At 52.2% G+C, this 22,341-nt stretch overlaps 1 protein-coding gene across 3 annotated transcripts in view; it reads left to right on the top strand.

Annotated features, from left to right (window-relative positions):
• Positions 1–22,341, top strand: part of GLI2 (GLI family zinc finger 2) — a 255,045-nt gene that overhangs the window by 178,631 nt on the left and 54,073 nt on the right. For all 3 annotated transcript variants that reach the window (XM_077861356.1, XM_077861358.1, XM_077861357.1), the window contains one exon: positions 15,480–15,585. In XM_077861356.1, the coding sequence (XP_077717482.1) occupies positions 15,480–15,585 (106 nt within the window). The remainder of the gene's footprint in view (positions 1–15,479; positions 15,586–22,341) is intronic.

The raw sequence follows: 22,341 nt of genomic DNA, 5'->3' as shown, positions 1-22,341 counted from the left end.
CCAAGATATGGAGCATGGACATAGGTTTCAGCGTGACTTGTCTATGTGCACTTGGGTCAAATAAGGAAATGAAATTCTGACTTCTTTCTGGTTGGCAACACGGTGGGAACTTTTCCAGAGCCCTTGTGTGTCAGGGCCCTTATCTTTGGAGCATTTGGTCTGCTCCACCCTGCAGGCTGTGCTCTGTGGATTGTTTACTGAGCACCCCTCCCAGAACCTCGAAAGAGAAAAGAAGCCAGAGCTCTGGATTCAGGGTCTGCATGTTCCAGAACTGTGGGGCAGGAGGGCCCTGTGGCCTATCTAGAATGCGGAAGAAGGAACTGTTTCTGCTTCCAAAGAGGGAAGGCTCCCCCACCCAGATCTGGCCCCAGCCCCTCCCCACCCATGGGCCATGCTTGGCATCTGCCCTGAAGCTGTGGTTTGGGGGAAACCAATGTTATGGGAACAACTCCTGGCTCAGGCTAATGTCACTCTAGCCCGGAGGCAGATTCAGGGTGGGTGGCTTGGTCTCGGAATCTTATTTTGCTCGGAAAGGAAGAGGAATCAGTTACAGGGTAGGGCACCTAACCGCTTATAGCTGATGGGGCAGACTGTCTGCAGAAGCGAGACACAGGTGGACAAGGATTCCAGTTTTGTGCCAAAGTTACCTTCCTCCTCGGCCCTTAGGTCTGTCTCTGACCTATTGTGGGGAATCAGGGTTCACTATTGTCCACGGCTTATGCTAAAGATCTAACCCCCAAGAGAGTGGCTGCAAGGGTCCCCCAGCTCTGGAACCCCAATCCCCAGAAGCCAGAGGATTACATCATGATCATTATCATTCCTTCTTGGGAATAAACGTACCCTCCACCTTTTGACTGGCTTGGTGATGAGGTCCCCATGGGGAGATCACCTGGAGGTGCTTCTCAGATTCAGGGAGTCCACCTGATGCTCCCAGCCTAGCTGGGCCCTGCTGACCTCTTCCCAAATCTGGCGTTCCCATCCCCCACTTTAAGATCTGTTCCCCCTCCCCAGCTGCCCTTCCAGGGTTACTACCTCCAGCCAGCCGGCCCCTGCAGGTTCTGTCCCCACGGCACGTGGCCCTATCTGTTTCTATGAATTGTCTCTTCCAAAGTGCCATCTGGAGGGAAAGAGTATGAACAATTCAAGGGCGAAGGGACATGGATGTTGTGACCCCAAATCTGGGATTGCTCGGAAACATACAAATACAAACATCCATTTATGGCGGGGCTGCTATTAGGTTGTACAAGCCACCCCCATTTAAACCCAGTTTACGGAGATCCCTGGGTGGCTCAGTGGTTTAGCGCCTGCCTTCAGCCCAGGGCATGATCCTGGATCGAGTTCCGCACGGGGCTTCCTGCGTGGAGCCTGCTTCTCCCTCTGCCTGTGTCTCTGCCTCTCTCTCTCTGTGTCTCCCATGAGTAAATAAATAAATCTTTAAAAATTTTTTAAAAATAAACCCATTTTACACATGGGGATCCCAGATCGTCCCAGGCCCCCAGCTGGTCCCACAACCCTGTAGGGAGCAGAGCTTTATGAAATAGCTCATGGGATGCCTGGGTGGTTCAGTAGTTGAACATCTGTCTTCGGCTCAGGTCATGATCCCGGGGTCCTGGGATGGAGTGTGGCATCAGGCTCCCCACAGGGAGCCTGTTTCTCTCTCTATGTCTCTGCTTCTCTCTGTGTCTCTCATGAATAAATAAATAAAATCTAAAAATGAAAGAAAAGAGAAAAGAAAGAAAGAAAGAAAGAAAGAAAGAAAGAAAGAAAGCCAGCTTGGTAACTTTAATGACAGCAGCAGCTTCTCCACATGGGGTGTGACAAGGGTGTGCACAAGCTCCAGTCTAGTCGCACGTGGGTCTGCCCCTCCTGTCTCCCTCTGGATTTCCTCAGGACCCCCGGCCTCGATGATATCTGCAGCTTTCCTACACTGGAGTTTCTTCCTCCAGCTCCCCTGTCCCGATCTTGACCCCCATAAGATGTCTGGTTACCCTTGCCCATCCCACAAGTTTGTCATGCTAACATGCAGCTGGGGGTCTCCCAGTGGCCAGGGGCCTGTGGCAGGGTGACTGCAGGGCCCTCGGCCACCTTGTCCCTTGGCACGGCTGGCTGGGGCTTCTCATCCTAATCAAGGGCTGCGTTTTAATTTATGCAAATGGGGGAGGGATGGTGGCAGGGAGTCCCAGACATCCATCACCCCATTTCCCGGCACCAGTCATTCATCAGCGGGGCCTTAAAGATAATACACTTTTTGTTTAAGGCAATTACTTAATCTTGACAAACTCGTGTGTTAAGCAGCGCTATTAGTGGGGCCCATCATTAATCAGTATAAAACCAGGTGGGTGCTTTTTCTGAACTGCAATCGCTCTTGGGGACCCAGGGTGGGCCCTTTGCCATTCTGACTGCCCTAATTACACAGGCGGCATGCTAACAACGAGCATCCTGCATGTGCTGTGGGGGCGCTGAGCCACGGGCGGGGAAGGGGCCCATTTTTAACGCCAGTCAGCACGTTTTCCAAGCCAGGCAGAATGATCCATGGGGGTTATTAGCAGGCACCAGAAGCACAGCTGGGGAAAACAGATAACCCCCTCCCGCGGGTCCCTCCCGACTTGCCTCCAACTTTACAGATCCCTGGGCAGCACTTAAAAGCTGCTGTGTGAAATATCCCTTCTGTTTGGGGGGGGGGGGGGGGTGCTGCACTCATTTTTGGAAGGGTTGTGAACAAAGTAAGTGGAAATACCCAGTCCAGCCATATGTCTCCTGGAGTTTGTTGGCTCTGGGACCCCTCCTTACCTGTCCCATGTGCTCCTTCCTCATCCTCCCTCCTGAGGCTCCTGTCCCAGGCTGCCTTGCGGGGGGCACTGGCCACCCAGGACAAGGCCCTGGCTGCCTCCTTGGCTTCCTATCCTACCTTCATCATCCTAGAAGAGCCCTCACTGCCCTGTCCCACCTGTAGGAACGTGTCTGGAATTCCCATGGATGGCTGGGAGGCCCGGCTATGACACTGATTAGCTACAGGACTGCCTCTGGCCAGTTCCCTGAACTTCTGTGCCTCGGTTTCCTCATCTGCAAAATGGGGATCATCTACATCATCATAAAACATCCCTCATTAGGAGCTATGAGGATTAAATCACATGCCCAGGAGAGCTCCAGCGTGTGGGAAGGTGAATGCCTTAGCTGTTAGAACCACTTCTGTTTTCAGTGTCTCAGGAGGGTCCCAACAGCTGAGCTGGAGACTCTTTGTACGTCTGTCTGCTACTACTGCCATCATACTACTCCATTTGCTGCTACTCTGTGCACTAGGACTTTCCTAGGTCCTAAGCTAGTTTATGCAGAATGCAGGCAGCTGCTGGTCACCCCCAATATCCACAAGATCTCTTTTCCAGCAGTGAGAAGATTCACCCATTTATGCATTCACTCACTCGGCACGTATTCCTCACTCCCATGGTCTCAGGCAATGGACTCTGGCTTTGAGGAAGTGATGCAGAGGGCATATCTCCTGCCTGATTTGGAGAAGGGGCAGAAGAAGAGTCCAGGAAGCCTCACAGACTAGGCCAAGGCCAGTGTGATGAGAAGGGGAGGGGAGGGACTGGCCGGGGAGCGGCTTTCAGGCAGGGTGAGCGCTGGCAATGGGCTGGCAGGTGTGGCAGTGGGCCTGGAGCTTTCTGGGGCTGTGATCCCATGCCTTCCACCTAATTCTGGAGGATCAGGAGAGTGCTACGGGTGAGGCTGGGCTTTGCACTCCATTCTGCAGGCCACGGAGGGCCTGGGGGCTGCCTGTCAAGCAGTTGTATCTGTCCTTTGGGTCTCCGTTGCTGGGGTGGACCTGGACCCACAGAACAGGGCCACTGCCCACAGCACCTTGCCTGGGACAAATGGGCCAGGCTGCCCTTTGGTTTGAGGAAGGGCAGCTCTGGTTTCTCCAGCCCCGAGACACATGGTGTGTGGGAGTTTGCCCCTAGATTTTAAACCCTGTTTATTTTAAAGGAAGTAGACTCCATCTGCTTTTAATTCACACACTTAGCTCATCAAAATATTGTTTTGCAAGAGGTTTTTTTGATGTCCAGGAAGCCTTTGGAGTTTCTCTCTCTCTCTCTCTCTCTGTCTCTCCTTACAGTCTTACTCTAGGAAACAAGATTCTGAGCCTGCTCAGGGCCAGCAAGGTAGCTCATGAGACCATGTTTTCTGCACCTCAGATTCTCTTCCAGTGTAATAGGGAGAATAGGCTTTTCCCAGGGGTTCTGTGGACTATCCCCTAGTCTTGCCAGGTGGATCTCCAATGTTCCCAGTTAAGGGAACTGCTGTTTCCAGCAGCAGCAATGGGCAGCCATGGGCTGGAGTGTGGGGAGAGGTGGAGGGGATGGCTCTGCTGGAACCTACTCTTGAGTCAGCTGAGTCCAGAATTGCCTGGAGCCAGTGCTGCCCAGGGAGCCAGGCTTCTGGAAGCCTTACACAGCTTGGCCTGTGCTTCCCCAGGGCCCTGCTCTGCCTGACAGCATGCATGCACTTTGCTTCCTGGGAGACTCTCTCTTATTGGTCAGAAGGTCTTAGGAGTCCGCACACCCACTGCCTTGTTCGAAGACACTTGCCCAAGCCTGTGGGGAAGGCAGTGGGCAGTGATCCAGGGCAGAACTCAGAGTGGTGCTGCTGCCTCGCTCTGTTCTGCCCTGATGGGTCAAAGGCATGGAAGGATGGCCCTGGGAGCCCTTGTCAGTTAGATGGAAGGAAGGAAGGAAGGAAGGAAGGAAGGAAGGAAGGAAGGAAGGAGGGAGGGAGGGAGGGAGGGAGGGAGGGAAGGAAGGAAGGGAGGGAGGGAAGGAAGGAAGGAAGGAATTAATTTATTAATTGGTTATTTAAGTGACCAAATAGAAGTTTTGCAGGGAGATAAGACTCAGAAGGGAGGAAAGGCTTTTAGAAAGACGCTCTTCCCCATATTTTAAATATCAATAAGACTTTTATTAACCTATATTATAATTCTATATAAACAGTCAAAGTTTAACCATGATAAGGCAGCCAGTAGCCCACTGGGCACTTCAAATGTAGCTGCCTCGAATTGAGATGTGCTACAAATGTAAACTACACAACTAATTTTGAAGAATCAATACCAAAAAAAGGAATATCAAACATCTTGTTAATAATTTTATATTGGTCATATGTTGACAGGTTAATATTTTTGATAATATTTTTTAAAGATTTTATTTATTTATTCATTATATATATATATATATATATATATATATATATATAGAGAGAGAGAGAGAGAGAGAGAGAGAGAGGCAGAGACACAGGCAGAGGGAGAAGCAGGCTCCATGCACCGGGAGCCCGACGTGGGACTCGATCCCGGGTCTCCAGGATCACGCCCTGGGCCAAAGGCCGGCACCAAACCGCTGAGCCACCCAGGGATCCCCTATTTTTGATATTTTGATGTAATTTTGATATTTTTTATATCCTCACCCCCCAAGTGAGTCAACAAAATTGGATTATTAAAAATATTAGCTGTATATTTTCAGGTGGTTTTTGTTTGTTTGTTTGTTTTATGTAGCTACTAGAAAATGTAAACTAACCTATGTGCCCTGCAGGGTATGTCTACTGGCCAGAGCTGCATCTGACATGTGGCCACTTAGAGAAGAAATCCGTGGTAGCAATTGTCTTAAAGAAAAGAACCCTTTTGAGTAACATATACCCATTGGGACCATATTGACAAGGGGCTCCCGAGAAGTGGTCCTTAAGAGACTTGTTTCAGCGAAGAAACGAAAAGCATTTTGTAATTAGCTGTCGAATACAGAGAAGGAAGTAAGCGTAGCCCACGTGCTCGGAGGTGCTTGACCGCTCTGTTCACTGCAGATTGTGCTGCACAGTTTCAAATTTCATGAACTGGTTTTGGCCAGAGCACTCAGAAGTGTCTTAGCCAGCCCGGGAAAAGTGTCACCCGTGCCTGATGGAGACTGAGTGTCGAAGTCCCTTGAGAGCCATAACAGAGTGACCACAGGCTCTCTTGGTGCTCTTGGGGGGATGAGAAGCAGCACCGAAGCAAGAACTCTGTAGGAAAGGGACCAGATGCTGGTGAAGGAAGCAAAGAGGCAGGTGACACTGTGGGGACCCTTGTGGGATAGGCAGAGGAGAGGTGCAGACCCCCTCCTGAAAGCCTAAATGGCCATCCCCGCCCCCATGAAAAATGGGCTTTTTAGACAGTGACAGGACAGCATGGGAACTGCCGGCTAGTGGCTGCCGGTGCAAGCTGGCAGGCGATTCTCTAAAGAGTGACAAGATAGGAGGATGTCATGCAGGTAATCCTGAGCAGTGTTGGGTCTGCACTGGAATGCTGACATCCATCCTGGGGCACAGGCACCAGCTCACAGGTCACTCAGTCCCCCAACCCCTGGGGGAGCTTTCAGCACTGTGTCTTAGAGGTTTTCAAGGAAGACCTTCAGAGCCGTGGTCTTTTGGGCCTCAAATCTAATACAGATTTTAGGGTCTTACTACTTCCTTTGGAACAGATTCCATGACAAGGACAGTTTTCAAACTTAATCAGGCTTAACCTTCTCTGAGGTCTCTTTTGGTTCAAAGATTCTCTAGTGTAGGACCCCACTTGTGTACCCCAACAGGTGCACAATCCATCCCATCCCCTGCGATGGCAGAGGTCACCCCTGGGACGCTCTGCAGCACCCCTAACCTTCAGCCCCTTATTGCAGGGGTGGGAGGTCCATGGAGATGGCCTCGCGGGCACCACTGGGGGTGGTCCATGCTCTGTACCTGTGTTATTCTATTCTGCCTCATAGCCTCCCTCGGTTGGCGGTCTTGTCACTACCTTCTTCGTACAGATAAAGAAACTGAGGCACATGAAGTCTAAGTGAATCTGTGATGGGACCTGGATTGTTCACCGTGTCAACTGCAGCCTCTGGTTCGGCTTCCATCCGGCTCATGTGGCCTGTTCTCCCCACCTTACCACCATCATCCGGGGTGTCTCAGTCAGCACTAGTGGCTCTAGTAACACCATAGACCAGAGGGCTTATACCTCAGACTTCCCAGTCTCCAGATCTGCGGGAAGTCTGAGGTCATGGCGCCAGCACATTCCGTGTCTGGTGACAGTCCCCCTTCCTGGTTGGTAGACAGCCATCTTCTTGCTGTGAGGCCTGAGGGACTCAGGGTCCCTTTTATAAGGGTACTGATCCTATTCATGAGGGCTCCACCCTCCTGACCTCATCACCTCCCACAGGCCCCACCTCCAAACCATCACATCGGGCATTAGGATTTCAACCTACGAATTTGAGGGGTAGGTACATAAGCATTCAGTCTGTAGCAGAGGGGGACAGACCCCAGGACCACCGAGGCTCCCACACCAGGAGGGCCACGTTTGGTCAGGCACTCTGCAGGCCCTTGGAGCGTGCGCTTCTCCCTGCACGCCTGCCCATCCCGTCCTGAAGAGCGACCTCCGAGCACTGCCCTGCATGGGGTGGCTGGCCCTGGCCCTGGCCCAGGGCTTTCCCTCTTGCCAGCAGCTATTTTGTCATATTTTGTCAAGCAACACCTTCTTGGAAAGGCCAGCCCGCAGCTCCGGGGTGGGCGGTGTACACTGGTGGGTCCGGCCCAGGCCCTGATCCTGAGCTCTGTGTGGGGGCAGGACTGACTGCATGAGCCCGGGGCCTCAGCCTGCCTGCCGGACACCAGCCAGCTAGTGGTGTTGGAATTTCCTGTCTCATTTTAACTCCCCCCACCGCCTCCCCCCAAGTGAGACAGAAATGCTTTTTAATTGCATGCTGTGGAGTGCCATTCAGGATATTATTATTCTTATTAAGTGCTTCCTGTGGGGTGGTGCCTGGGCACCAGGAGGAGGCTCCGGAGGCAGCCTGTCCCGAGGCTTATTATTGGGAATAATAATGCCATTTGCATAAATCCCGGAAGTGGACTTGCCTGGCTGCTGGGAATGAGGCTTTCCTGGACTCTTCTGCATTTTCTTGCCTCCTAGCTCTGATGCTTTGGCCGCTACTTCGTTCCCGCTGGGAGAGGACTTGGCCATCTGAGTCCACACGTCTGAAGGGTTGGCCTTTGAAACTGTCCAAGTTTCCAAGTGAACTGAGGCCACCCCAGGCGGAGGGAGGAACACACGTGTGCCATCTCCCGGGGCTTCTCCCAGTCCTGGCGTGCACCTTTGCCTCATCCCTCATGATGCTAAACCCTCTGCCACAGCTACTGGTAAATGGGATGGCGTGGCAGTGCCCAGGATCTGACCATCACACCCAGGGATGTCTCAGTCATCAGTCGTGTTGCCCTTCTCCAGATGTGGACATTCCCCAGCTAGTACAATGCATAGCAGGCATGAATAGGAGAAATAATCTCCTCTTCCTTCCCGGTGCCAGTGGGAACTCTGGAAGGATGGAAAAGTTAAGATAGGCCAGGTAAAGTGTGGCCCCTGAGAAGCTGTGTGAACCTCACCTGGGCACTTGTTGTAGATGTAGAGTCTTAGGCCCTCCCAGCACTGAAGCCAGAGCTCTGAGGATGGCGCTCAGCGTGGTACTAGAACAAACCCTACAAGTGATTCTTGGTTCTGAGAAGCACTAATGTTGGTACCCAGTAGGTGTTCCACAGTGTGCCTCTTGTTATCTGTGGCACGTCATAGAATCTCCGGGAGGACCCTGGAAGGAGGTGTGGCTAATCCTGTAATGCAGGAGAGGTCGCGTGGTTTGACTGCGCACAACTCTGTGCCCTGGTACAATTGAGTCCTCTGGCCACATTGCCTCTGAGCCTACACTGCCCACACTGCCCACACTACCTCTGAGCCTAAAGAATCCATCGTTCTCCCCCTTCCTTCCAGCTCTCCCCGTCTTGGCTGCTAGGGCCCAGCTCCAAAACTGCCTCTTCCAGGGAGGCTTCCTGGCTGCTCTGGGTGCCACAGAAATCCCCCTTCCCTGACCATTCCGGCAGCCTATGCATGTGGAGCCTGCTGAATCACATGGGATCCAGCTCTCCAGCTTTGCAGAGTGCCCCTGGTGCACTCCCTATGGGCAGGAATGTGCTTCTTGTTCTCTGGGGCCTCAGAGCACTCAAGCAAGGGCGTTCCTACAGTGACTCTGTGAGGGAAGCCTTGGTGGGCTGGTGGGCCCAGAGAGTGAGCTCCATCCTTTGGGCTGTGTAGGCCAGGGATTGAGAACACTGCCCTGGGTGGTGGGCAGCTGGTCCCTATGGATTCTGGAGAAGGCTAAAGAGCTAGACCCTCTGGGGCCTGAAGCCAGTGCAGGTCAAGGCCATGTCGCAGGGGCCATGCGTCTGAACTGCATCATGTCCCTAGGCCAGGCCTGTGTAGCTAAGAGGATTGTCCCATCTCTTCTTTGGAGCTGATGCTATCATTCCTGGTATCTTCTGGGAAGTCCCTAGCTCCAGAATCCCTGAGAAGTGGGATCCTGGGAGAGCCCAAGATCTCCACAAGAAAGGGAGAGAATATAGAGTCCTGTCCTGTAGGATTTGCAATGAGCCCAGCTTCAAATGGCTAAAACATAGACTGTAACCATGCAGGCAACTAGCTAGCATCCAGCATCTGCTGAAGGGCCTGCTAATCTTCCGGCGCCATTTGCACAGAAAATAAGGGTGCCAATCACTGTCCCTTCCTTGCATGATCAACATTTTTCATTTTGTACAGCATGCACCTTCCTTCTCCAAAGATACAGGCATCTCTTGCTGCCTGGGTCCTTCCGTTAAAGGGAAAGTGACCTGGTAAGTCATCTGCATTTGAGTATGAATTTGTTTCCATGACTTTCCCAAGGTCTGTTTGCTTGTAAGAAAACTAATGAAACTTCTGCACTGGGGTTATTACTTGATGCAAGGAATTATAAGGGAAGGGAATGTGATCCATTAGTCTTTAACAGGGAATCCCAAGCAGAGCCTCCCAGACTGCAAGAGAAATTGGAGGCCAAAGGAGCCCTTTCCTGGTCCAGAGCATGCCCAACTGGAATGCCCCCATTTCAGCTTATTAGAGGCAGCCTGGAGACCATCAGAGTGTCTGTGATGCAGCCTACAGTGCTGCATCAGCCAGGATGGCAGCCCTGGGGCACAGGCCAACTGCCCAAGGAGGGTATGGGGATCCACACCCTGCCTCCCAGGGCCCCAGGGACCACACCGATACACATTTCTGTCTCATCGTAACCCCGACCGGTGTTGTACTAGGACCAGGCCTGCTTCCGGAGACACCTGCCGGCACCTCCCCTCGGCCAGTGCTAGGGCAGCGCAGCTCTTCTTACAGAAACCCTTCGCTTCCCTGGTCCCAGGCCCAGAGCATACCGGCCCACGTGCTCCCACCTAACAGCCCCTGTGGTCTTAATGGAAATGGCCAGGGGAAATGGAGACCATGCTAATCTCTAGGGAGTGGACAGCCCAGAGGGCCGGGTGTCCCTAACACGTCCGGTCTGTTCTGGAGGACAGCTACTTTCACCCCCCACCCAGCCCCTCCGGCTCCAGGCCAGCCTCCCCAGGCCTCTCTGAGCTCAGTCCTCAGGGCAGCACCCCCTTGTTGTAGCAACACATGACTTCATTCGAGGAGAATCCTCTGGCTGCTGACGCAGCTGCCCGGTCATGTTTCGATGACCCAATTTTCCCGATCCTGTGTCTGAACCCTCTGCTGACCCCGCCCCGTCCTCTCTGGCAGAAATTCACCGGAGTCGTTATTAATGGGACATTAACTAGACCCAAGCTTCCGGAGGAGGGTCCTCCCTGCCCCCTTTGCTTAGGCCAAGGACACTGCCAAGGCCAGTGAACGGTCATCCCTGGGACCACCAGACAAGGAGCACTTGGCTTTTAAACCTTAGGCAGAGAGATTCTGAGTTTAAAAATCAAAATCATGGCACCACCATCCTCAGCTTCCCAGACTAGTCGTCTTTCTGTGTAGGATCAAAAACAAATGTGCATTTTCTTCAGAGGGACGGGGGCAATCCATAGAAAATGCCCAGTTTAGAGTTTCTTCCTCAGAAACTTAAAAAGAGAGCCATTTCTTTGAAATGACATATGGGGTGTGTGTGTGTGTGTGTGTGTGTGTGTGTGTGTGTGTGTGTGTGTTCCCCCTTGCCGGAAGGACATGATTTAGTTTGGATTCTTTTTTTACTTAAAAAAAAAAAAAAAAAAAGAGCCCACAATGAAAACAATGTGTGGAAGGATCTCATTCAACATGTCACTTGAAGGCAGCTCTTGTTCTTTGTGTATATCTTCGTGTTCCTTGGGTGCTGCTGGCCTCTCGACAGAGGGATTTCCCACCAGGGTCCAAAGGAGAATTCCTCCTCCTGCAGCCTGGCAGAGGGGCTCTGAGCAAAGCGTTCATTTCTGAATGAGGGCTGCGGGGGTGGGGGGAGACAGGCCATGCTGATCTGAAAGGGGTACTGAGACCTCAGATGGGCCAGATCAACCTTCATCCCTTGGATGGCCTGGGATGCACAGTTTGCCCCAGAGACAGCTGACGGGGGCACGGGTGACAACCAGGGGCTGGTGGGCTGGGCATCTCCAGAAGGTCGCTGGTCCCTAGTAGTGAGTTGTATGGATAGGGCCACAGTGATGAAGTAGTGCCTGTACCCCAAGCTCCTATGCCCTGCCCAGGGATCTCTTTTAAGCCCTCAACGTGTCACGGGCTGGGACAAGCATAGCTCTTTCTCCTGGGATCAGGTGACCTTTCACAAACAGCAGGACTGTCCTGTAGGGAGGAACTGAAAGCCCATCTGATCCCCATTGTACAGGGATGCCTGGGTGGCTCAGTGGTTGAGCATCTGCCTTCAGCTCAGCTTGTGATCTCTGGGATCGAGTCCTGCATCAGGCTCCTCACAGGGAGCCTGCTTCTCCCTCTGCCTCTGCCTCTGCCTCTGCCTCTCACTCAGTGTTTCTCATGAATAAATAAATAAATAAATAAAATTTTTTTTAAAAATTCCCATTGTACAAATGGGTAACATAATGCTCTGAGAGGAGACATGGTTTCCCCAGTGTCCTTGGCCTGACCCCCAGTCCTGATTTAAGAGAAAGCTACTCCCTCTAGTAACTTCCACAGCCTACACCCCAGAATGGGGGAGGTGGGGTGCAGCCTCAGCTGTAGCAGGACTCTGTGGGTGGCTATGTGTTATGCCTCTTCCCAGAAGCCCCAGGCTCCTCCTTCCCCATCACACACGTGTACACACACACACACACACACACACACACACCATTCATACACAGCAGCGGGCTTCAGCCTTGGTCTCACCTCCATTTCATGTCCTCCTGGTAAACTACCATGAGCACTTCATTCCTGCAGATTTTATAGCTCATGAGACCTGCATGAAGTTGCATTAACCCTGAGAAAAGCACTCCTAGCTAGCTAGTGAGGATGAGGGGAAGGTCTGGGCTCTGAGGGCATTAGGGGACTGCCTTCCACTTCTGCAGGTGGCAAGATGAGCGAGGAAAGGACCACACTTGGGTGCTGGGGGACAGCCAGTGGGAGGTCTGGGGTGAGCACAGCCTGGGATGCAGCGAAGAGCTAGGAACTGATATCTGCAAAGCACTGAGAACAGGGCCCAGTGCTGCATGAGCGTTTGTTAAGTATAATACATAGGGTGGGACCAGAAGGACCCCAGGGATTGACCTTGCTCCCAGGGACTGCTCTGAGCATTCGTTTTGGCTGGGCAGAGGGAAAAACCCTGACCAGCTCTCTTGGGCCTCGGATTCTCCCCTAGTTTCTGTTGTTTTTCAGCTTTGTGACTTTGGACTGAAATCACCCATAGCCTCCATTTCCTCATCTGTGAAATGGGCACAGTAACACCTCCCCTGGCTGCCTCATGGGGCTTTTGGGTATGCAGGAAAACATTCAGATACATACAAACTATTTTTATTTTATTAACAATACTATAATCTGATATGCGTGGCCACATTAAAAAAACAACAACAACCCTCAAAAGGCCCTTTCTTGAACATCTGGGGAGCTGGACATGGCTTCCCTGCCAAGTCCTATGGGGGTTCAGGGAAGGCCAGCTCGACTCCCAATACATAAGCAGGCCAGTGCTGACCCTCCTCCCTCTGAAGGTTGGCAGGGAGCTGGGAGCAACTTGTCCCACATGGCACAGCTGGGAAAATTCTATTCACAGTAGAATAGGGACTGTGGGCCTCCAAATATTAGTGATAATTGTCATCTACAGTAGTAATATTTATGGAGTGTTTTTTCTATGCATAGAAAGCACCCCCGCTGCAGGAGTCTTTTATCTGCAGATTAACCACAATGGTGACTCAGAGAAGGAAAGAAGCTTGCTCACTGTCATGTGGCTGGTGAGCAGCAGGTTTGATCTCGGGGTCTCTGACCCCCAGGGGCCCCCTGGGCATCCTGTCATTGCCACCAGAGTCATACCGGCCTTACCCGTCAGGGGACACGGGCGGGACTAAGGGGATGGGTGGTCAGTCATTCCAGCAATCTCCCACTTCAGAAGTGAGGGCCCGACCAGAGGGATGGGACAGCGTGACTGCTGTCATGTCTGATGGCCAGGTCCCCCAGGAGCCCAAGATCTGTGGAGTCTATTTGGCAAATTGATTCAGTCAGGGTAAGAAGATTTGCTGTTTTCATTCTCATACCTGTGGAAGGTGCCAGTATTGAGGAATTATGAAGATGAATTTGAGTATGTAAAAATTCAGGTTAAAATTTCAGAGGGAAAGTTTTCTTTTAAGGATTCATGGTGTTCAGGGTACCTGGCTGATTCAGTCAGTGGAGTGTGCAACTCTTGATCTTGAGGTTGTGAATTTGAGCTCCATGTTGGGTGTAGAGATCACTTAAAAATGAAAAAAAAAAATTTTTTTTTTTAAGAGAGAGTATATGCAAGTGGGGGGTGGGGAGGGGTAGAGAGAGAATCTTAAGCCGTCTCCGTGCCCAGTGCAGAGCCTGATGCGGGGCTGGATCTCAGAACCCTAAGATCAGTACCTGAGCCAAAATCAAGAGTTGGATGCCTAACCAACTGAGCCACTCAGGCACCAAATTAAAAAAAAAAAAAATTAAAAAAAAATTTCACAATGTTCTACCCAAGTGTCTGTTGATGAGTCGCTGGATAATCAGATGTGGTATATCCATGTAGTGGGATATCATTCAGCCCTAAAAAGGAACTTCTGACACATGCTACACTAGATGAACCTTGAAGAAGTCATGCTAAGTGACATAAGCTATGTGGATAAGGACCAACCCCACACGATTCCACTCATGAAGTATGTAGAATAGATTCACGGAAACAGAAAGGCGAGTGGTGGCTGCCAGGAGCTGGGGGAGATGGGGGAGTGGAGAGTTAGTGTTTAATGGGGACAGAGTCTCAGCTGGGAAAGATGGGAAAGTTCTGGAAATGGATGGTGGTTGTCCACCAATCTGAATGCATTAATGCCATGGAGCCATACATTTAAAAATGATTCAAAATGGTAAATTTTATGTTACACATATTTTACCACAATAAAAAAAAAATTATTAGTGCTACTAGGACGGTCCCAGGATCTTTCGCAAGGAAACCGTTAGCAGGATTGTGTGTGTATGTTCACTGCAGAAGGCTGGGCAGTCAGCTGACCTGTACGCGTGTAAAACAAACCCATCCTCGGCTCTTGCAGGGACTCTGCGATTCAGTCCGATTCAGTCTACGCGCACACCCGCTGGCCCGTGGCCTTCAGCCTGAGTGCGAGTTGACTGAGAAATCTCCACTTCTTAGCCCTTTCCCCAGTCTAACTACTTTTTAAAGAGGCTTGTTTTCCTAAAGCCTATCATTATGTTTGCCTCCAGGGACCCAGGAATTTTTTTTTTTTTTTAAATAAGCAAAGAGCATCCTACAATTATCATGATGATTTGTTGAGGGCAGGCCAAGTGCAGACGGGAGGCTGACATGACTCTGAAAGCAAGGCTCACGTGCTGGCGTCTGCGTCTCGGAGGCACCCACCAGCTCACGTGGGATTGGCAAATCATATGAAGAGCTGGAGAATTAACGGCCCCACATAGGTGCCCGCTGTCCGCCGCCACCTGGACGATGGGACAGGTGCCTGGGTGGGATCGCCCCCGCCCCCGCCCCCCCCTCCCCACCAGGCTGGCCGCAGTCAGGAGCGGGCCCTGGCCTCGCAGATGGTTCTAGGTAAATATTTCCAGCCAGGGTGACTGCAGCATCCGGATGCCGTAACCCGGGGCTGCTCCAGCCACACGCAGCCGAGGCCGAGATGGGCAGCAGCCTGCCGGCTCTGTCAGGCCTGATTTGCGGCTGAGCCTGTAATCTCCCCGAGTTCAAAGAGCGCTTAGCTGCTTGTCTTTGTCAAGAGCGCGGTTGGGGATCTTTTATGTGAAAGATGTTGGATTCTCGGGCTGACTTTGATTATTTATTCATCCCCCTCCATGGGTGTGTGATAGCCAGGGCACCGTGGAGCCCCCTGTCCTGGCTACTCTTGCTCTGAAATTCATTGAGCTTTAAAGCCCTTTGAAAATTGCTTTTTGAGGGAGGGGAAAAGTTTTTGAAGGCCTGTTTCTCTCTCCCATTCCACAGTGCCGCAGCACCTTTTGCCACCGCTCCATGCTCCCTTCCCGATTGACATGAGACACCAGGAGGGAAGGTACCATTATGAGCCCCACTCTGTCCACAGCGTGCACGGGTAAGTTCTGCCCTTTGCCCGCCGCCCGGGCCTATAGTTACCTGCCACAGGTGGGGGTGGGGGGAGGCCGGCAGCCTCGGCCACCTGTCCTGCCTCTGTGTGTCTTTCTGGAGTTTCCGACCTGCACTGTCCTAAGCCGACAGTCACCTTCGCCATCAGGAGTGCACTGACCCAGGACCCTGCCTGAGTGTGTTGATGGGACGTGAACACTCAGCTCCCTCTGGTTTACCTGAGAAGGAAGCCCTGCTGGGCTGGCACATCGCCGCTGCCAAGGCTGCGGGCTGTCCCTGGGTATCCATAGCACCTTGAGGCTCTGTTTGCACCCATGCAGTGGGATTCCCTTCAGGTCAAAGGTCCTATATAAGTACGGTGACCTTAGGGGCGTTTGGGTGGCTCAAACGGTTAAGCATCTGCCTTGACCTAGGGTCATGATCTCCAGGTACTGGGATGGAGCCCCGGGTCGGGATGCCTACTTAGCGAGGAATCTGCTTCTCCTCCCTCAGCCCCTCCCCCGGCTCGTGCTCCTTCCTCCTTGCTCGCTCCATCTCAAATAAATAAATAAAATCTTCAAAAGAATAACTATGGCGACCTTAGTTATACGTTCTTACAGTACTGTAATTCATAGCACCCTTTTTATGTGTCCTGGTTTAAACACTATGCTATAGAGACACCCTGCTGCTGAGGACAAGCTCAGCATTACACTTTGGGACCTCCTCCCCGTGCCCTGCTTTGAGGCTCCCAGGTAGAAGGGGCGTGTCCAGTGCCATCTCACTAAACCTAATCCTGTCTCTCTTTATTCCCACCTGAGCCCTCGAAGCCTGCAGCCAATGTCACTTTTCTTGGTCACCACGACTCAAAGACAGCCCCACTCTACCCCATCCATTCTGCTTCCAGAGGGGAGGCCGAAACCTTTTCCCTACCCCCGCATCCCTGCCGCTCCCCACACCTGCCTTGGAGGGAGCCTACTGCAAAGGAGCAGGTGGCCCATGGACCCACCACCTCATCCGTCCACACCAAGATGCTGGTCACACACAGCCCTGCCACAGATTCCTATGCCTCCGCTCCTGCTGCCCACCTGCCTGGAATGCACCCTCCCCATGGGACACTGGGACCCCCCACATGAGTGGGCGCCCTTCCCCAGAATGATCTGTTTTCCCCCCTGCTCCCCAGCAGGCTCTGAGCTTCCTTCTCATTGCTGCCTTGCTGACAGCTGATACATAATAGGTCCACGATCAGTGTTTGCTTAGTGAGAGCACTGTCTGCGCGTCCCACCCATTGGAGACAGCCCATACTTCCTGCCTCTCCCAGCTCCTGTCTGAACGAAGTCAGTAAATTCTTACTGAGCACTCCCTGTGCTCAAAGCAAGCCCTGGGCCTGATCAGCAGGCCAGGGGCTGAGAAGGTCCCAGCCCTCAGGCAGCTCCTGTGTCTGCGCACCCATCACTGCCTCCCCACGGCAGAGCAAATTGGGGACCTTCCGTTTCTTTTTTAAAAAGCATCTTTCGCTTTGAAATAGTTGCAGACATGGGAAAACAATTGCAAAAATAGTACAAAGGTTTCCATGATTCCCTCCACTGGGCTCCCCGGGGTTCATATCCTAAGTGACTAAAGACTGATAGAGTATCATTAAACTAACTTGTAAATCTTGTCCAAAGTTTCCTCAGCTGCCCCAATAAATGTCTTTTTTTTTTTCCGTGTTTAGGATGCAGTCTTTGCCATTTAGTGGTCAAACCTCCTTTAACCTGAGATGTAGTGGCTTAGTTTCTCTTTTACAACCTGGACCCTCTTGAAGGCCAGTACAAAATGTCCAGTTGTCCTCAACTAGGGACACTTGCCTGAATTTGCCTCAGATTAAATGCAGAATAAGCATTTGGGAGAATAATACCCTAAAAATTGTGTGTGCCCTCCCTAGTGTGTTGCATCAGGAGGCACATGATGGCAATAGTTCTCGTTCCTGGAGATGTTCATTTTTCTCATCACTAGAGGTCACTTAGTTAAGGTGAAGTCTGCTGGGTCTCTCCACTTTAAAGATGGTCTCTCTGTAATTAGTAAGTTCCTGGTTGGGGCTGACATTTGATAATATGGAAATATCCTGTGTCTTATCCTATTTTCACCTACTAACTTTAACATCCATCGTCGGTTCTCGACAGAAATCCTAATTATTAGTATTGTTCAAATAGTGATTTTCTTTAAAATTTTTATTTATTTATTCATGAGAGACACAGAGAGAGGCAGAGACACAGGCAGAGGAAGAAGCAGGTTTCCTGTGGGGAGCCCAATGCGGGACTTGATCCCGGGACCCCAAGATCATGCCATGAGCCAAAGGCAGTTGCTCAACCACCGAGCCACCCAAGCATCCCTAAATAGTGATTTTTATTTCTATCACAGCTTCCACATTTTTTGCCTGGGATTCTCCTGTAAGGAATAGTCTCTTCTCCCTCATTTCTTTCTTTCTTTGATCATTTATTTATACCAAATAAATGCATGGCTAGTCGTGTTATCCTGAGTTATACTCTGTCATTGTCACTATTTCCGTGTGGTTGAAATGGTCCCACATGTGGGCAATTGGGAGTCCCTTCAAGTTGTCTCCCCCAGGTCCTTTCAGATGTTGTAAACTTCACATTTCATGTCAGTGCATGTGGCTGGTTCTCCCTTGACTAGGGCCTGCTGCTGCAGGCACCCTGTGCCCGCCTGGCAGGTGATGGGGCCCTTTCAGCCTTCTGCCCATCCCTGGGCCCCTGCGGCTGTAGGTGCTGAGACCACAGCTCTGGCAGCTATCTTTGGGGGTGGGGGGCGGTGCACATGTTTGGAGCTAGTTGGTCCCCCAAAATCCCTTACTTGGTGGCATCTGAGCATTGAAGGAGAATCACGGAGCTGAGTTCCCATTTGGGAGGGGGTTGGAAGTGCTGACTTCCTGCTCTTGAGAAATGTTGGGCTGGCTCAGTGACACAGACCCTGGGCACAGCAGACCCACAGGGAAGCGCCCCCTGCAAGGGGCCAGGTGCTGTTCAGAGATGTGCATGGTGCTGGTCATTCCCTGAGGGCATGATCCACATAGGATGACATCACTGTGAGGTGACTTTCTTGGCTCAGGTGTCCCCACATGCTAGAGACCTCAACAGAGCTATGAGTAGACCCCACCATTGATGACTTACCATTTCTCCTAATAATCCCGACCTACTGACCAGACTCTGTTGTACATACTTCACTCATCTCCCCTAACCCTCTCACAACCCTGTGAGGTGGACTTTTTGTATCATTCCATTTTACAGGAGGAGGAACTGAGGCAGCAAGGAGACATGAAATACTAACCAGCAGGGTTGCCTACTTACAGAGTGGGAGGGTTAGAAATCCAGTTACAGCCTTCTGAGCCCAGGCCTCTCTCTTGGGAGCACATGGATGACCACCGGTCCCCTGGGAACCTGTTAGGAATGTGGATTCTGAGGCCCTTGGCCCCACTGATGAGTCTGAAATACTGGGATGGGACTTGTATTTGGTGTTTAACATGCCCCCCCAGGGATAGGCCCGGGCACTGGATAGGGAGCCCTCTGTGCCATCCCCGCCTTGGGCTGATAGAGAGCTAGGAGGCCATCCCTGAGTCTTCTCCAGGCTTTGCCATTCACCAGCTCTGGGTTGGATACAAGTCATGTCCCCTCTCTGGGCCTGCTTCCTTCCGGGCCAGCGAGGGGTGGGAGCACCCAGAGAAGTAGAAAGTCTTAATGGCAAGCAGCAGAGGTCTGGCCAGGCCAGTGGGCCTGTGGAAGTGACCTTGTCACTCACTGGCCCGGATGGCTCTTAAAATAGACTCGATACCTGAAGGGGGTGTATCAGTCTCCTGTTGCTGCTGCAACAATTACTCAGAGGCTTAAAAGAATACTCAGTGTCTCTCAGACAGTTCTGGAGGGCAGAAGTCTGAAGTAATGAAGGAAGCCAAGGTGTTGGCAGGGCTGGTTCCTTCTGGAGACTCCAGCAGAGACTCTGTTTCTGTGACTTGCCTAGTTCCTAGAGGCCACCTGTGTTCCTCAGGCGGGGACTCTTGCCTCTTGTCACATTGCCTTCTTCTCCCCTGCTCTGTCCTCACATCCTTCTTCCTCTTCTGTAATACTTCTCTCCCTCTGCCTCTCTTCCAAAGACACCTGCAATGGCTTTTTGAGGGCCCACCCAGATAATTGAAGTGAATCTTCCTTTCTCAGGATCCTTAACTCCATCACATCTGCAAGGCCCCTTTGCCCTAGAAGGTTACAGTCACGGATTCCAGGGATTAGGGCATGGACATCTCTGGGGCTTATGTGGGATCACTGAGCCCCAGTGGCCAGTGTGGCATCACCCAGTAGAATACAATAAAGGGTGTTAACAGCATGTGCAGGGCCTCCGAGGAGGCTGGGCTCTACACAGGAGGCTGGTGTGCAATATTAGGTTCGCCTTCCTGATGGCCTTGTGAGCATAGATGCTGAGCTCCGAGAGGTGCACCAACTTGCCCGTGTCATCCCTGCAAGGGAGACATGCTGGCCTCCCCTCCCCAGCCAGGGAGGGGCTCTCCTGGTTGACACCCCAGTGATGGGCAGCAGCACTGTATTCCCAGAGCACCCTGCTGGGGTGGGGTCCAGGGGCTCCCCACTAGCCTCAGGGCGGTTGGTCCCCACCCAGCCACGGAGGGACACAGCGAGTGCTTCGGGGCAGGCCTGGTGCTCTGGAAAGTCCACCCCTTCACCCTTTCCCACTGGTGCCTCAGGTGGGAGAGGACGAGGCCTACAAGGAAAAAATGGCCCCAGTAGCTCCAGCTTCTGTGATTAATGCGGTTGGAGGCTGGTGCAGCGCCGGATCCATCAAGCCTCTGCTGTAGCCCACGCCTCCTCTGCGGCGCCAAATGTGTCTAATTACACGAACATTTGCGCAGCAAATGAAGTGCGGTGTCGTCTCTTGTCAGCCTCAGTGGGGGCCTCCGCCTCCTGCTCCGTGCCAGGGCCGCTGCCCCTTGGCTCTCGGGGAGCTCGCAGCCCTGGCATCGGGCGCCTTGTGCCCACCACGCGTGCTGCTCACCCTCCCATCAGGGCCACAGGAGTGCTCTGTCACCAGCCCTGCCCGGCTCCCTGGCCGTGGCCCCCAGGGCTGAACTCCCCAGCCTTGGGAGAGCTTACCAACCTGAATGATGAACCTCAGTTTTGTCATCTGTAGTAGGGCGCAGTGTTAGAACCTACCCCATCTACTGGGTTATTGTAAGAGTTCGAGGGGTTATGTAAGTAGAACTAGTCAGAACAATTTGGAAACATTCAGTTGCTATTTGCATTTGCTTACGGGGTGGAGGGAGTGTCGCTGCAGGCCCAGAGACGGCCATGTGGCCGAGGCAGGCCGTGGCATGACCTTCAAAGAGGATTCTCTTGGTGGCAGAAGAAGATGGAAAACAGGACCGAAGGAGCACCATTGGGGATGGAGAGAGGAGGGGTTTTTTTTGTCCCAGTTGAAGAATCTGGACTTTATCTTGGCAACCAGGAACAAAAGGGAGTGGTCAGATTTATTTCCAGGGCACCTGTAGGAGCAGTTAGGGGATGGATTGGGGTTGGGGGACACAGCAAAGGGGCCTGCCAGAGCTGTCACCATGTCTCAGTGTCCAGGCTGACGACCTTCCATCCTCACAGGCCACTACACAGGGAAGAGTGGGGCATGGGGTTCAGCGTGTGGAAACCCAGCCAGCATGCGGATGGCGTCTTCATAGATGCCTCTGCTCCATCCCAACAGAGCCACCTTTCCCCATCCCCTGGCGATAATAAACCCGCAACAGGATTTGCCTAGCTCGCTAATGCTCAGGTGGTTCTAGAAGAGTAAACGGCACCGCCCTTGGACTCCTGGGCAGCATTTCTGATCTGTGTAAGCCACAGTGATGGGGAGATACATGGGAGAGGGGTTGTTCTTGTTGGTCAGGTGGGGTTCTCCCACCTTCCTCACGGGGATACGATCCTGAGAGTCCAAGAGTCCCTTCTCAAGGGCGAGAAGAAAAGGCCAGCCAGTGGACGGGGGTAAGCACTCCCTGCAGACGTTCCGTAGCCTTTTGACTGCTGGTGGCAAAGGGGACCTCTTGGGATCCCCTGCTGCCCCCTGCCCCTTGGAAACAAGCTTCCCGGTATTGTGGGGACAGATTGAGGCATGGCATGGCAGGGGCCCTAGCTGGAGCTCTCTGTTTGCCCCGAGCAGGAATGAGGGCTGCCCTGAACCAGGATCAACCCATGTCCCTTCGGGGAAAGTAGAAGCTCCTGGTCCAGGAGGCTGGGGTCGACCTTTGACTCCCCATGTTACTTACAGAGTCCTTCTCATCCCAGCCCTGCCCTGGGGCTTCAGAGAGGACCAATTCCAGCTGCTTCCTGCCCAGAAGGGTTACTGGGACCATCCCGTGCTGCAGCTCTCATACCTGGCTGCAACTCAGGTGTGTCTTAAAGATGTACATTCCCTGAAGTTCTGGTTCTTTCGGGCTAGGGTAAGTACTGGGTATCTGCTTGTTTACCCACAGGCCAGAGTTTTATTATACCCAAGGAAATAGGCCCAGACCTGTGTGTTGGCTTTCCAGAGTCATCGAACCAGCGGGATGTAGGGCTTTTATTTCCCTCAATGATATTGACTTCGAAGTATGGGGTGTTAAAAATCCCCTGGTTCCTTTTTATCACCCATTCATAGACGCAGTGTGCACAAGTTGACCTAAATCTTTCCATATTCTCAGCTCGCAAAAGGGGATGAGCATATGGAGTGAGGGCAGCTACAACATCTC

This window comes from Canis aureus, chromosome 20, assembly GCF_053574225.1.
Source record: "Canis aureus isolate CA01 chromosome 20, VMU_Caureus_v.1.0, whole genome shotgun sequence".
In the NCBI taxonomy this organism is placed as follows: domain Eukaryota; kingdom Metazoa; phylum Chordata; class Mammalia; order Carnivora; family Canidae; genus Canis; species Canis aureus.
The sequence above is the reverse complement of the archived record's forward strand: the minus strand, read 5'-3'. Positions and strand labels throughout refer to the sequence as shown.